We start from the raw sequence: 16835 nt of genomic DNA on the forward strand, positions 1-16835 counted from the left end.
TCACTCCGGTCCTCCTTTCTCCGCTCCAGGACCCCGGTCGCCTACCCTGGTCCACACGCGTGCCTTCTCCAATCTCCGTTGCAGGCTGAGCGTCTGCTCCATCTCGTTCCTCCCGTCTCCTTCCTCCGCTGCCTCCACCCCCCTCCGTCTCATCTCCTTCGCCGCCTCCAGCGCCGTCGCGTATGTCACGGTCCCCTCCTTCCAGTGAATTCGTAGCGAGGTCATGGGCGATTGGGACTTTATTCCGCTTTCCTTCAGAGTTCTCTTAAGCCCCGCGTATGACCGGCGTGTTATTGCCACCGCTGTCGAGTAGTCGTGGTCAAACGACAGCCTTTTCCCCTCGATTTCTATTTTCTTGCTCCACGCGGTTCTAAGTACCAGTTCCTTTACCTCGAATCTCAGAAAGTTAATAATCACCGCTCTCGGGGGTCTGTCCGCTTGTGGTCTCGGAGCAAGCGCCCTGTGAGCCCTCTGTATCTCCATTTTATCCAGTCCCGTCTCTTTCAATTCCTTCTTGATAAGCGTTTCCACATATAGGGCCATCGATTCCCCTTCGACTCCTTCCTTCAATCCCCATAGCCTGATGTTATTTCTCCGTGATCTCCCTTCCATGTCCAACATCTTTGTCTTCATCTTTTCTTGTTGTTGAATTGCTATCGTTAATACCTTGTGTATCTCTGTGTTCCATTCCTCTGCTTCCGCCACTCTTATTTGCAGCGCGGTTACACTCCTACCCTGCTCCGCCATCTTCTCATCAACCGCTTTGAGTCCTGTATTTATTTCACCTCTGAAATCCTCCTGTTCCTTCCTCAATTCCTCCCGTAGCCTCCCTATATCGTTCCTTATCGTGTCTGTGTTCATTTGTATAGTCGCCAATATTCCGGCCTGCATGATCACGGCCCAGCCTGGCATTCCCGTGTCGGTCTCAGCCGATCCTCCCCCTTCCTCCACCTGTCTCTTCTCGTCCTCGTTTCGGGGGCTCTGTTCCTTCAAATTCTCCTCTTCTCGTGAGTCCTCCATTTCTCTCTCCTTCGCATTTGTTGTTTCCTCCTTACTTCTCGTGTGCATCTTTATTTTTAATCTCTTTTCGGGTCTTTATTTATCCGTTTTTTCGCTCATTTGACCAGGAGCTCCACCGCACGTGTGCTATCCGTCTGCTCTCATACCGGAAGTCCCCTGGTGCACTTTTATATAGTTTCACGTGCTAAATACGACCCGAAGAGGTTACTTGTACCAGTTGCATAATTAGTTGCAGCTTTTGCAAATTCCACATTGTATTTTCTTACAACCTTGCAGTTTGCCCAGCGCTTCTCAGCACGTGTCTGTGTTTCCCCCAAAAGTAGGAAAAAAGGTACCCAGATGTCTGATACGGACAAGGGCAAATTCTCAGCATGTTAGTGAAGTGTCATGCTTGTGAATTGCCACTAGGGGCAGAGTGGCTAACTGTGAGTGAGTGATTAAAAAGTGTACTATGCGTTGCATCATGCATGCTTACCCTTACGGTGACTCTCCTCCTTCCTCATCATCATCTCTTCGTCCTCCTCGCTGGGGGAGAGGAAGGAGATGGCTTGGCAGAGGCTGAGGCAACATTCACCACTGGTACCATGCTTCTCCCTGGAGCCCTGTTAGTTAACACAACACCTGGGTTAGTTATATATTCGTACTGGCCTCGCGTCTCGCTCTTCGCCATACTGAGATATACCTCATCTCCAGTACCTACTGTACTTCATTAACGAAAACAATGCACCCATGCACTTGACCAGGCCCCGCCCCTAGTGTCCCCTATAAGACACCGGACATGGTCACACTCGCCCTTCCTCTTTTTCGTTTTCCATCATGGACGTGCAGTGCATTCCATGAACTAGCTGTTGATGAAATGCAGAGAGAAAATTGAACAATGTTGGGTTTTCGCCGGAGATTTGCCAGCCCCTGGAATCTTCTCGGCACGTTCCAACGGCGCGTCGGCCCTGTCCTGGGGTTTCCTAGTCTTCTGACAGCCGATCGAGGGACGTCGCGCGGCGGCTAGCTGTCGTGGCTAGGTCGCGCCCAGGTAGGGTCTGCGCCACTAGGCATAACAATGCTGGCGTTAGTGATGCTGCTCGTTGTCCCGTGAGACAACCGAGTTGTGTATTGGCGCAAGGGGCAGGATATCTGGGTAAACGTTGTCGTTTTCCCGGTTATCCTGGAGCGCGCGGCTAACGCTATGCTACGATGCTGGGTTACTGTTCTGTTTGATTCCCCGCTGAGGGCTGTCTTAAAAAAATTTAATAAAAGGTCTTCCCTCCTCTTAACCATTCATGCTGACGGTCAATCGGTGTCTACTGTTGGGAGTGTTGACAGGGGCTTGTTTACCTTTTTTCATGAGTGAATGGGCTGAGGCCTAGGGCTGGTGTGCTTTTTGTGAATTTATTAATGGTGTGCCGGACTGGTGTTTCTCTGGTCTGCATCCCCTTAACGTTGTGTGTATGGGCTAGCCCATTCTGTAGTGTGTTGGTGGAGTTTTAGTTCATTTATTCATTAACCCCTTCATGGGTGCACACCACAGTGGAGGTTGCTGGTTGCTTGTGAAGCAGGTGGCATCAGTCCTTTGCCTCTGGCATGTTGGAACAGTGCCCCGCCCGGCCGACGCCATGAGGTGATGTTTGTTACAGTGGCTCTCGCGCTGGTAAGGCACTGTCCAAACAGCGCCTGTCACATTGGTTGTGCGAGGGCATTGCCCTTTGCTACACGTTGGCTGGGCTGGCCTCGGTAGAGGACATCTCTGCTGCGGCCTCCTGGTCCTCCCCGGGTCCCTTCGTTAGGTTTTACCTCAGGGACATGACTGGGGGTTCTGTCTCTAGGAAGGGCGGGTGGACGGGACTCCCCTCCCCCCTGGTGGTAGGGCTTGCAGGTCCTCAGGGGGTACATTTGTCGGGCCACGCGTCTGCTCTGCCTCATATCTCAGTATGGCGAAGAGCGAGACGCAAGGCCAGTACAAATATATAACGAAAGGTTATGTCTATAACCTAGTTATATGAGTACTGGCTGAGCGTCTCGCTCTTAGCGCGCCCTGAGGTCCCTTGGTTGGGTTTTTTCTATGATGGAAAACTTTTCCAGAGGAAGGGCGAGTGTGACCATGTCCGGTGTCTTATAGGGGACACTAGGGGCGGGGCCTGGTCAAGTGCATGGGTGCATTGTTTTCGTTAATGAAGTACAGTAGGTACTGGAGATGAGGTATATCTCAGTATGGCGAAGAATGAGACGCTCAGCCAGTACTCATATAATAGGTTATAGACATAACCTTTCGTTAACACAACACCTGGGTTAGTTAGCACAATACATGGGTTAGTTAACACAACTTCAGGGCTTTCCCCAGGATTTTCAAACAAGATAACTAAGGGGTGGCAAAAAAAATTCCAATGAAGACATTTCCTGCAACTTAAAACCCCCATGGTTGCACACATGCATAAACACACAGTGGAACAGAGGACCAGGCGACCAAGCAATCACGTATTACACAATGATGTGTCTGTTTCTATTCTGGCCCCAAGCCTTCACTGCAAAGAAAATATATATATTAAAAAGAAAATACAATTGAACACATGGTGGCGCTGGTGCGTTGTCATAGTGGCGCTGCGCACCTATACCATTGTTTAACTGTATCTGTATTCATGCCCTGGCAGCTAAATGGTAATAAGGTCCAAGCAGCAAAGCTACTGGAACCCTATTGTATGTTAGGATTATTCTTATTTTTCTCCACTAAAAGTATCAACCATAAGCCCTAGACCAGTGGTTCTCAACTGGTCTAGCCTCGGGACCCAACATTTTCCTTAGTCATTAAGTCGCGACCCAAATTTTTGAACCACTATGATTTATTTCAACAACAAAAAAATTGCAGTAATACACAATCTTTCATGCACTGTTAAAAACAAAAGTGCAACTAGGGCTAAAAACCCAATGCAATAAAATAATAATAGATAATATATGCTTCTTAGCAGATTTCTTAGCTTAACATAACAGACCTAAGTTTGGGGAAACTAATGGGATAACTGGGGTTGCAACAAAAGTGCAACTAGGGCTAAAAACACAATGAAATAAAATAAAATAAAATAATAATAATAATAATAATAATAATAATAATAATAATAATAATAATAATAATAATAATAATAATAATAATAATAATAATAATAATAATAATAATAATAATAATAATAATAATAATAATAATAATAATAATAATAATAATAATAATAATAATAATAATAATAATTTATAATAATAATAATAATAATAATAATAATAATAATAATAATAATAATAATAATAATAATAATAATAATAATAATAATAATAATAATAATAATAATAATAATAATAATAATAATAATAATAATAATAATAATAATAATAATAATAATAAATAATATATGCTTCTTAGCAGACTTCTTAGCTTAACATCCCAGGGAACTAATGGGATAACTGGGGATGTTGTTTGCTCCTGACAAGAGTCTGGTAGACAAAGCAACTCTGAGGTCATGCTCAATGTCCAATCTGTTCCTCTGCTTTGTCTTCAGCTGGAACAGAGCTGAGAAGCCACTTTCACAAAGATAGGTAGTAAAACATTTTTTTTTTTTTTTTTTTACACACACATCCGCGACCCACTCAAAATGGCCCCGCGACCCACTTTTGGGTCGCGACCCACCAGTTGAGAAACACTGCCCTAGACCAACTACATTCACCAGGTGAGTTCCTATGGCCGCTCACTACTAATTACAAATCACCAAAGACTTTTCTTCTAGCGGCACCGTAATGTATAATGCCATAATACGTACTCAATACTCAATTCAGATTCAGATTCCTTTATTGAGCCATTTGTGTAAAAACACATTGGTAATTGTTGCAGCAATACAGTGTATGCATTTTCTTTTCTTTTTTTCACAGTAAACAACACCAACACAGACACATGACAAGAAACGAAACAGTGCAGTGGAGGATTAATCAATAAAATACATATATATATATAAAGTGAAGAGTGCAGAGTTCCAGTACGGACTAGTGCAGTGCAGTCAGTGTCATTGTGCCAGTGTCACTTGGGGGCAGAGGGGGGAGGGGGAGATAATGCATAACGCCACAGTGCTTAACTCATTGACTGCCAGCTATTAGCCTTATCCTGTAGTAGCTACTGCCCCCGCTGTAAACGATGGGAGTCGCTCACCTTGTTTGCAGGGCTATAACTATATAAATAGTATAGCTATGGATGCAATACTATGGCCCATTTGATATCGAGTATCTATCGTTCAAGATGTGAAAAAGGAATATTTTTTCCATCCATACATTCCCGTTTTATACCGTGGTGAATATAAGTATGGTTTTAGAGTGGTTTAGGGTCATTCCTGGGAGGCTAGTAATAGGCCGTGGCGCATATTATACTTAATCCATTGGCATTTCGTCCCTATACATGCTACAATAAAAAATTCAAATGCATATGATCGGTATATTATGTTCCATCATGAATGCATGAAAGGGGGGGGGGGGGGTTCTGATTGATTGTCAATAACGGCATTCGTTAGTACAACAGCATACGCTGATCAGGGCAATGGCTATGAAAACAAAGCACAATCGAGCTGAAATTGACGTTAGATTGCTCTTACCTGTGGCCAGCCAGTAAGATTCCAAAAAGAATATACCAATTATTTGATTGCCATCTGCTAGACCGTATGTCCATTTGGGCCACGACATAACCCACCATAGCATAGGGTTCCCACGCTTGCCTTGACATTTTTTTCCATACTACCTCCTGATTTTCCAGGTACCATATTAAGTGATGATCTATAGGCCCCTGAAGTTTTCCGCCCCCATCCACGCCCCCCTCCCCTCACACACACAACCCCCTAGGACACCTGACTACTTACTTGATTTAAAAGATGTGCCAGTCAAGTCTACATTGTAAATGCGTAGAGATTGTCTTATTGATAATATCAATGCATGAAATAATGCAACAAGCTGTAGATGAACAACAATTTATTGAACTGGAACACATGAGCACTGGGATTGATATATGTTCTCTCTTCCACTCCTCTCCTATCTCATCCTGTCCTCTTCTCTCCACACCTCCCCTTGTGTCCGCTCCTGTCTTCTCTTCCTACTCTTCTCAACTCCTCTCCACTGTTCTCCCTTTTCCTCTGTCATCCTCCTCTTCCATCTTCGCGGCCTCTTCTCTTCCTGGCTAACTGGCTCGTTATGAGAGCTAACGTTGGCTAGCTACTGTACCCGGCGCTGGCTAATGTTATGAGAGCCAACGTTGGTAGCTACTGTACCTGGCGCTGGCTAACTGGCTCGTTATGAGAGCTAACGTTGGCTAGCTACTGTACCTGGCGCTGGCTAACTGGCTCGTTATGAGAGCTAACGTTGGCTAGCTAGTTAGCAAGATTGCACTGCTTACTAACTAACGTTGATAAACCCAGGTTTACCACATAGTTAAAACACAGCTACTTACATTTGAGGATAAACTTGCATAAGAAGTTTCACTCAAGTTTCATACCTGGAAAATGAAAAAATGAATCCCATGTTTTCAATGTTTTCCAGGTACCGTGGGAACCCTGATGAATCGGGGGTCCCGAAAACTATTCAATGCCATCGATCCAGGCTACTAGAAACGTCCGCCCGGATGACATTCATCGGCACACAGCCACATACACAGAGTCTCAAAGGGAGTGCAACATCGGCCGCATACCACCAGGCGGCGGTATTGTACTTTTGCGATCTCAGACTCATTCCCTATGGTAACACAGCCTTCTTGCAGGGCTGTACGTAAACTTTTTTTGCACATAGCACTGGTGCTACAGAGGTTGATAGTTTTGTAGCACAGGCCAAAATCTTGTAGCACAAGTATAAAACGTGTTATATTTGTAACAGTCACAAATGTGCCTATTGTATTTGTGTTATTTAGTTGCAGTGCCATGTTTGGCTGTCATTTTCATGCTGACAAGTTGACGTCACACAGCCAGACACATTACGTGTAAGGAATTATGGGATTTGGTGTTGGGTGTATGGACTCTACTAGGGGTGGGAATCACCAGTTTCATCATGATACGATATCGATTCTTTGGACAACGATACGATATTTGCCGATATCTGCCACGATACGATACAATGCAGGTGCCTGCAATCGATATGAGATGATATCGTAAGCCCATTTAACACAATCAGTAACATTTAGATCAACTCAAAAAAGGTAACAAATATAATTTGGAAACAAATGTTTAGCTCTTCCAGACATTTAAATGAAAAACTATTTATTGTTTTTAATACAAATAGACCTCCTGTTCACTATAAAGTGCCACGTTTTGATATATTGAGCTTTAAACTTTAAGTAAATTTCTTTTGGAACACGCAACCTAAAACCCCTTCCTCTCCCAAACCGTTCCTGCAATTGTTTTATGTTGCATGATGATCATGCATACATTTATTATGTATTGTATTTTTTATGTTTAAATATCAACATTATCTGTCCACCCTCAGTACATTTACTATCAATATAATATACTCGTCTGACATCATATCTTTTCAAACGCACACACACAGAAGGGAGAATGCCTGCCACCCCCCCTCCTTCCCAGTCCCCACTCTGCTGTTCTCTATCGCTCTGAACAGGGTTTTAGCTTGTTGTTAGCTTATGCTAACGTAACGTTAATTCCGGTCTTAAACATGACGTGGTCATAAAGGAATGGCGAGGATTGCAAAGCATGTTATATGCATTTGACCCGTTGCGGAATAAAACAGCAGGGATTTGTTTTGGGTCGCGAAATAGGCACACTAGCCTTGCTATGTTGCAATGTGCGTGTTCCAGACGCTACTGCTACTACTGAGACGAGTACTGCTGTGTGCTGTAGAGCGGATATGAGTCACGACACCACAGATTTTCAAAATAAGAGTATCGATATGAACTGAGCGTTGCTAGCTGCCGGAGCCATAGTTATTATAGCTGGAGCTGCGCTTAGGCGGAAATGAGACCCGCTACAGGATTTTCAACATGAACCAAATGCCTATCGCACCAGTGCTACTGAAGTAAATCCATTCATCGCACAGACCGAAGTTGCTGTAGCACGTGCAATATATATCTCGCACTGTACAGCCCTGCTTCCTGGATGATTTATTAATGGAAATAGCGAATAAAAGAAATAACGATCAAATAACGAGTATACTCGTTGTTGGCGTCCAACGATTGGAGTATACTCGTCGTTGGCGGGGAATGAGTTAATGCCTTAATGCATAATGCCCAATGCCACAATGCTTAATGCCATAATGCATAATGTATAATGCTGCCAATGCCATAATATCCAATATCATAATGCTATAATGCTCGATGCTAAAATGCCATAATGCTTAATGCCATGTTTATTGCCAAAACACCATAATGCTTCATACCTGCCAAAATCGCTGACTTTCAATTCCCCATAATTATGCCCAAGGCTTGGACCCCTGCTAATTGCTGCTTGCGGCTACATTTATTATTAGTATACAAAATGTTTTCTGGCATTTTCAATGCAATGTTTTCACATTTAGTCATTTAGCTGACGCTTATATCGAAAGCGACTATTGTGTACAACAAGTCAGCAGGAGGGGTACACCTCTGGCAGCTAAGGGTAAGTGGTGTTGTTCTTCAAACAATGTTGAAGTGCATAGTAGTATAGTAGCATGGTAGGTAGTAGTAGCATAGTAGTACATAATAGTAAAAGACAGTAAGAGTTTTTTTTATTACATTTTTTTGATATTGAAGTGTTTTACAACATTGGGTGGGCTTCAGCTGTCCTGACTGTGGTGGGATGTTCCTTGCACCATTGTGGGGCAAGGACCGGATTTGATTTGGTGTCCCTCACAGAGGATGTGCATTTAAGTTGTCTAAATGAAGACCAATGGGATGGATCCCTAGTACATTTACATTTAGTCATTTAGCTGACGCTTTTATCCAAAGCGACTTACAAGTTCTGTACGACAAGTCATCAGGAAGGGCACAACTCTATCAGCAGAGTAACAATGTTCATCAAAGTGTTGAGTGCTACAGTGTAGGTTAGTATTAGGACAAGTGCATGACAGTAAGGTTAGTTAGGGTTACATATATATATTTTTTTTTTTTATTTTTTTCAGATAATGGTTGAAGAAGTGCGTCTTTAGTCGACAGCGAAAGATTGGACGGGTTTCGGCTGTCCTAACTGTGGTGGGGAGTTCGTTCCACCATTGTGGGGCAAGGACTGAGAAAAGGCGGCTTCTCCTTGATGATCCTTCCGGATCTCGGATAGGAGTGGGTCTGAGATGGCCAGAAGATGCAGAGTGTAGGGGTCTTGAGGGTGTGTAGTTAGTAGGGATGTCCCGATCACATTTTTTTGCTCCCGATCCGATCCCGATCATGTGATTTTGAGTATCTACCGATACCGATCTTTCCCGATCCGATCAAAAAAAAATCCCAATTTCTCCCATTACATTCACCCTGAATGTTGACGTTATCCAGGTGAAAAGTTAACTTCATTGAAGCGAGGCATTGCAATCCTTGACATAAATCATTTGATGTATAATTAAATCAAAGGAAATGCGTTTGGGTCTGAGAGTGTGGCTGGTCTGCCGTTCTGCAGCTGGATACTATTGGTTTGTTTTGGCAAAATTCTTCTGCTCTGTGTGACAATAAATAAAACTAAGGCCTCAGTATGAGTTTAAGACGTGAACATGGTCATGTTTGTTGAATAAAAAAAAATAAAAAAAATAATAAAATAATAATCCCGTTTTTTTTTTTTTTTTTTTTTTGATCCCGATCTTCGGAAAATCACGTGATCGGATCGGGACATCCCTAGTAGTTAGAGACCATTGACCGGAGGTCGGCGGGAGCGGTTCCCTTTGCCGCACGGTATGCCAGGTCGAGGGCCATGAAGCGGATTCGTGCGGCAATGGGGAGCCAGTGCAGGTCCCTAAGAAGTGGGGTGACATGGGCTGACTTCGGTAGGTTTGAGATCAGGCCGTTCATTTAGCAAGAGACCAGGCTCTGTTCTGTTCCTTAAATAGAGCAGATAATTTATGGGGAAACCAAGGGCTGTCTTTTACTCTAAGCTTTTTGAATGGTGTATGTTTGTTAATGATTGAAAGAAAGGTCTGAAAAAACCCAGTGCTTTTTTTTAAACATCAGAACTTTGAGATGTAGTATAGTGGATGTTGCTGTGGAAATGGTCAATTAAAAAAGCTTGATCAACATTTTGTAGATTTCTGTTGATAACAGTGTGATATTGTGTCTTCTTTAACCCTTTCACTACCACACTACAGATGGTTAACCTGAGTGCTTCTGATACATGCCACACTGCCACAGGCAACGGTCACTAACTCCTAAATCAGAAACACCACAAGTAAGCATTTTGTCACTCCTGTGGGAAAATGTTTGATCAATTAGGCCTAGTAGGTTCAGATTCTCACAGGTATGTTGAGCCAAACAGAGTAGCACATTCCATGGCCCCTGTGCTAATGTTGGGGTGCTTCTTTGCACCCACAAGCTTCCAGAAATCAGCAGCAGACTTATGTGACTTCAACTGGATGTAATTTTGCAGACTGAGAATTCCCATCTCCAAATCAACAGCACTGAGATTGAACACCTGAGCAATGTTCAGGAGTAGGCTGTTATCCCGGCACCAAGTTTCAAGTTTCTTTAATAGTTGTCATACAGAAGTACAGAATACTTTCATACAAAATGCTTCTTACTGTTACGCTCCAGAGACTGTGCTAGACAAGATAGTATCAAATAACATAGTATAGCATGTAATTTAGAAGAAGAAAATTAGGTCACAGTGTTCGGTATAGACATATGTACAATGTTCTGAGTTACCATATAATATACAATACTATGCAGTGTACTAATGTACAGTACTATATAGTGCAAAGCAGAAATGGGATGAGGTACAATTTAGGTACAATTTACAGTAAGGTGTACGAGTTGTAGTGCAATCCTTCATCAATAAATATAAAGTGTGGGGAGTGGGTGCTACAGTGTGTTTGTTTAAAGTGGGTGTGTGCTATAAAGTGTGTGGAGTGGGTGCTACAGTGTGTTTGTTTAAAGTGAGTGTGTGCGTGTGGATGTGTGTGCTATGTGCGTTTGGTGGTTGTTGTTGTGTAGTGTTCATTGTTCGTTTAGCAGCCTGATGGCCTGGGGATAGAAGCTTCTTCTGAGTCTTTCTGTGCTCGCCTTGAGACTCCGGTATCGCTTGCCTGACCGCAGCAGTTCAAAGAGGCAGTTGTTCGGGTGACTGGAGTCTTTAATGATTCTCTTAGCCTTGCCCTTGCAACGCTTGTTGTAAATGTTCTGGAGGGTGGGGAGCCCCCCTCCAATTGTGCGTTCGGCTGAACGTGTCACTCTTTGTAGTCTGCTTCGGTCTTGTGCAGTGCTATTCCCAAACCAGGAGGTGATGTTGCCGGTCAAGATGCTCTCTATTGTACATGAGTAGAAGTTCTTAAGGATCTTCTGACTGACTTGGAACTTCCTTAGGCGCCTGAGGAAGTAGAGGCGTTGTCGTGCCTTCTTCACAACACTGTCAATGTGTGTGGTCCATGTCAAGTCCTCGGATATGTAGGCTCCGAGGTACTTAAAGCTGTTGACTCTCTCAACCGGTGCCCCGTCGATGCTGAGGGGGCTGTAGTCCTTGACCCCCGACCTCCTGAAGTCCACAATCATCTCCTTTGTTTTGCTGACGTTCAGGGAGAGGCTGTTTTCCTGGCACCATCCCGCCAGGACCTTGACCTCTTCCAGGTAGGCCCTCTCGTCGTTGGCAGAGATCAGGCCCACCACCACTGTGTCGTCAGCAAATTTGATGATTGTATTGCTACTCCGCTGAGCCACACAGTCGTGTGTGTACAGGGAGTAGAGGAGGGGACTCAGAACACAGCCCTGGGGGGCCCCTATGTTGAGGGTGATGGATGAGGAGGTGCAGTTGCCTGCTCTCACCACCTGGGGTCTGCCAGTCAGGAAGTCCAAGACCCACTGGCAGAGGTCATAGTTCAAGCCCAGGTCCCTGAGCTTGGCTATGAGTATGGAGGGGACTATGGTATTGAATGCCGAGCTGTAGTCGATGAATAGCATTCTCACATAGTTCCCCTGCCTCTTGTCCAGGTGTGATGCTGCTGTGTGCAGCACATGGGCTATGGCGTCCTCCGTGGACCTGTTGGGGCGGTATGCAAATTGCAGGGGGTCCATGTTGATGGGGAGGGAGGAGCAGATGTAGCCCTTTACTAGCTTCTCAAAGCACTTCATGGCTATGGAGGTGAGAGCTACAGGGCGGTAGTCGTTGAGGCAAGCAGGCTTGGATTTTTTGGGTACAGGGATAATAGTGGACTTCTTCAGGCAGGTGGGGATGACAGCCTGTTCTAAGGACAGGTTAAATATGTCAGTGAATACTGGGGCCAGTTGGTCGGCACAGACTTTTAGGACGCGGCCGGGGATGCCGTCCGGACCTGCTGCCTTCCTGATATTCACTTTTTTAAAGATCCGCCTCACCTCATGCTCTGTTACCCTGAACACTGCGCCTCCATCAGCAGCCGACCCCCCCCCCCCCCCCCCCCCCATTGCCGTGGCTTGTGAGCTGGTGTTGTTATTACCAGCATCAAACCTCGCATAGAAGGTATTGAAGTCATTTGCTAAGGAGATGTCACTGTTCAGTTTGAGGGAGGCGCCTTTGTAGTCTGTCATCGTTTTGAGCCCCTGCCACATAGCTCTAGAGTCAGCTTGTTCAAACTGGAGTTCAATTTTATCCCTGTAGCGCCGTTTGGCCTCTGACACTGTCCTCCTTACGTTGTATCGCGCCACCTTGTGGTCATTCATGTTGCCTGCCACTAGGCCGTCGTTGTATGCTTTGGTGCGCTCTCTCAGAGCTTCACGGACGGATTTGTCTACCCAGGGTTTTTGATTTGGGTAAACTCTCATTTTGGTAGTGGGGATTGTTTCTTCCACCACAGTACAAACATAGTCCAGCACTGTCTCCGTGTAGACATTAATGTTATCTGTGTCGCGGAACACATTCCAGTCTGTGCAGTGAAACGCAGACTGGAGCGTCTCCTCTGACGTCAAATCCCATTTCTGCACCTCTCGCGAGACTACAGGAGTACTTTTGATTCTCTGTTTGTACATTGGTGCGTGATCTGATTTACCAAAGCCACTATCAGAATGAGCCTTGTAGCCACCTTTAAATTGCGTGTAACAGTGATCTAGGATGTTACCGCCTCTGGTGTTGCAAGTCACATGCTGATAGAAGTCAGGTAATACCTTTCTCAGATTGGCGCTATTGAAATCACCCAGCACCAAAATGGCGGCGTTAACGTTCGCCGCTTGTATTCTATTTACCTCGTCGTGGAGTCTGGAGAGCGCGACGTTGTTGCTGGCTTGCGGTGGAATATACACTCCTACAAGGATGATCGCCGTTAACTCCCTCGGGAGGAAGAAAGGACGACACTTGATGGTTATATATTCCAGGTCTGGGCAGCAGTGGTTGGATAATTCCTTCACGTTAGTTGTACTGGCACACCAGCGTGCCAGTACATCAACCTCCTCCCTGTAGGCCTTCTCGTCATTGTCAGAGATCAGCCCCACCGCCACCGTGTCGTCCGCAAACTTCACTATGGAGTTGGAGCTGAACCTGGCCACACAGGTATGGGTATACCATTTATAAACAGCAGACCTACCAGTCCATAACATAATCCACATAATCCTGTGCAAAGCCTACCTGGTGAGCCTCTCTCTTCCCGTCCCGCTCTCCCTCCTCCCCCTGTGGGTTGTTTAGGCCCTGGAGGTGCGTGGGCTCCTGGGAGCCACTAAGGCTGGTGATGGGGCAGGGCTCCTCCAGGTACTCAGACACCACCTGCAGGATACGGGGCACCTCCTCTGGCACCACAACACCCTCCGACTCCAGAATCTGCCAATTCGACCCAGTGGGAACATTAAGTCAGCCACAACATATTACATCTGTTTTCCCATTGGCATCGGCCTAAAGCCACCTCAGACAACCGTGCTGCACCTGTACCTGATGTTGAAAAATGACATGTTGACTGTATACTACAGTATATATCACTATACTACAGTATATCAGTGTATACTACAGTATATATCACTATACTACAGTATCAGTGTACACTACAGTAGGGCTGTCCCCGACTAAGGATTTGGATAGTCAACTATGATTGGCCAAAATTTGCCGTTAGTCGACTATTAGTCGACCAAAAAAAAGTATAATTCTTTTTTTTATCATTCCATTTGGGCTGTGGGGGTGCTTAATGTCTGAAGGAGTCGACTGAAGGCTTCTTGTCCTCTGCAAAAGCATGCAATTGGTCCACTGATGGATACATCTTGATATTGTCTAGTCTAGTGTGTTCATTAGATGGGTGAAATCCTCTTTCAGTGCCTCTGTGCCTGTTTTCGTAGGCAGTTAGCCTCTGGTATGCGTGCCATTAGCGTTAGCCACGCTTCTAGGCCTCTTTTCTTTTGGAAAGAATGATAATTTTTTTTTATAAATTACAATTAAATACAACTCCAAAACGTTCCTGTAAACATGTTGTGACCTGTGTATTTACCACGTGGAGAAATAAAAAATAATTGAATTAGACATTTCCGTTTTCTAAGCAGTCAGCCTGAGGTCTAGCTGTCACAATAGTATGTGCCTCTAGAGGTCCTCAAACATCTAGAGACCAAAACAAGCATAAATCATCATATATACAATTTTAAACTAGAAAGGCAAAACACCAACACAAATTATTCCCATATTTACAAAAAGGACACCATATCTATAGTATAATTTATCCCTGGATATGACATGGCTGTAAGTCTATAGATTTTTGAGGACCTCTAGAGGCACATACTATTGTGACAGCTAGACCTCAAGCTGACTAGGTACACACACCTGAGCTCAATAGAGCAATCAGCACAGCCTCCACCTTGTATATAGCTCTGTTTACTCATTTGTATGTCTGTATGCCCTGAAGAAGGCCGATAGAGAGGCCGAAACATGTTGGTGGTTTTTAATGGTTCGAATATGAACTAAGCTATTTATTAAAGCCTTTTTTATATACTTTTTTATATACTCTGTCATTGTCGCAAAATAATTGACCTTCACTACGTTTAAAACACCTCGGCGAGACGCCTCGGTATTCTAAACTCTGTGTCGGTCAATTATTTTGCGACAATGACCTCGTAGCCATACATTATCCGTTACATAACCCTCCTAATACAGGGACCTGGAGATGTCATGCTGTGTCTCTGTATCCTGGCTTTTCCTTGTCCCATTCAGCCACGCAGAGAAACACGACGTGACATGTTGATACAGTACAACCATCAAGACTAACTAGGCTATTTCTCAGAATTCATACTCATACTATCATCTCATTCTATTGTTTTCTGTGCTGTTATGGTCTGTTGCAACACAGTCTCATCATTATGTTATAGCCATAAGTAATATATTTATGTATTGTATCTGCAAAAGTTCAAAACAACGGCGCATTCAGGAGTTGAACCAACAATCATCGCGGGCGAGTGCTCTCACCACTATCTAACTATAGATAACTAAGAGTTAAGGTTAGTTTTAACATTTGCTTAACGGTTATGGTTAGGACATAAAGTTAGGGTTCGATCCCCTGCAGGGGAACTTAATCGTTCTCTGAAAATGTAAAAAGTTAAAGATATTTTTATATGTAATATGTATTTATTTACACTTATTTGTAATAGGTGTACATGTTAAATTGTCTATACAATACGTAAATATATTACTTATAGTTATAACATAACATACATTCCTGAATTTCCCCAAGGGGATCAATAAAGGATTATCTTATCTTATCGTACATTATGTACCTTTTTTCCTGTGGTTGATTAGTACTTTATTTACATATTATAAGCGAGATCTGTTGAGCAGTCAGTGAGGTGCGGTGAGTCCAGTGCTACTGACCTTTTTGATCTGGCTCTTGGCAGGGACAAAGTCGGCCTGAAGTTTGAGGCAGCGATGGAAGTGTACGAGGGCTTCTTTCTGGCGGAACATCTCTAGCAGAACATTCCCTTTACGAAAGAAGCCCTGTGCACAAAGAGAGAGATGAGCGGCTATGATACACCATTATCTTCTGTAATTCACTCATATGCCCATAGGATATACTGTAGTTTCAAAGAGCATGGTAGTTACACAATGTCTTGTCTCCACTAGCCAGGGTTCAGCCGTGCTGTGGCCTGTCTGGCACACAGTGAGCGTCTCCATTGTCTTTAGAACCTGGTCAAACATATCTGGACGGCCTGGCAAGGGGGGACTGTACAATCCCTTTCAAAAAAGTGTATTTGGCCAGGCCGTCTTCTCATACAGAGCATCCCACCAATGGAACTCAATTCCTCAAACAATTAGAGTGTCCACATCATACCATTCATTCAAGTGCAGGGTTAGGGAATGGCTCATTGAAAACCAGAACTGTCAACACTGAGGTGTCTGTGTGTGTATGTGTGTGTGTGGATATGGTGCGTCTGTCTATGTCTGGGTCTCTTAATATGTCATGATGTGCTCTGTCCTTGTGTCCATGACTGTATTGTGACCTGTATCCCTACTATGTCTATGTGCTTTTGTTGTGTTTTTATTCTAATGTTATTTATCTTGATTTTATTCTGATTTGATTTTATTCTGTTTTTATTGCTAACCCTTTTTTTACACAGGATTTTAGCCTGTACCTTCTGGCAGGGGGACTGCCAATGGAAATTAGCCTTTTGGCTAAAATTGGGTGCATTTACATTTGTAAAATGTTTTATTAATGTACACTGTCCCCCTTGAACAAATAAAGTAAACCTAAACCTAAACCTGAGACAGCCA

General features: G+C 44.1%; 1 protein-coding gene across 1 annotated transcript in view; it reads right to left on the reverse strand.

The window, feature by feature from the left end:
• The window catches only part of lonrf4 (LON peptidase N-terminal domain and ring finger 4), a gene marked incomplete at both ends in the record, with an annotated part of 91442 nt that overhangs the window by 53678 nt on the left and 20929 nt on the right, over positions 1 to 16835 (reverse strand). Inside the window, 3 exons of the mRNA XM_084331837.1 lie at positions 1496 to 1613; positions 13728 to 13916; positions 15939 to 16061. Of these exons, the coding sequence (XP_084187963.1) occupies positions 1496 to 1613; positions 13728 to 13916; positions 15939 to 16061 (430 nt within the window). The remainder of the gene's footprint in view (positions 1 to 1495; positions 1614 to 13727; positions 13917 to 15938; positions 16062 to 16835) is intronic.

This window comes from Notolepis coatsorum (assembly GCF_963971535.1).
Source record: "Notolepis coatsorum genome assembly, chromosome: 16".
NCBI lineage: Eukaryota > Metazoa > Chordata > Actinopteri > Aulopiformes > Paralepididae > Notolepis > Notolepis coatsorum.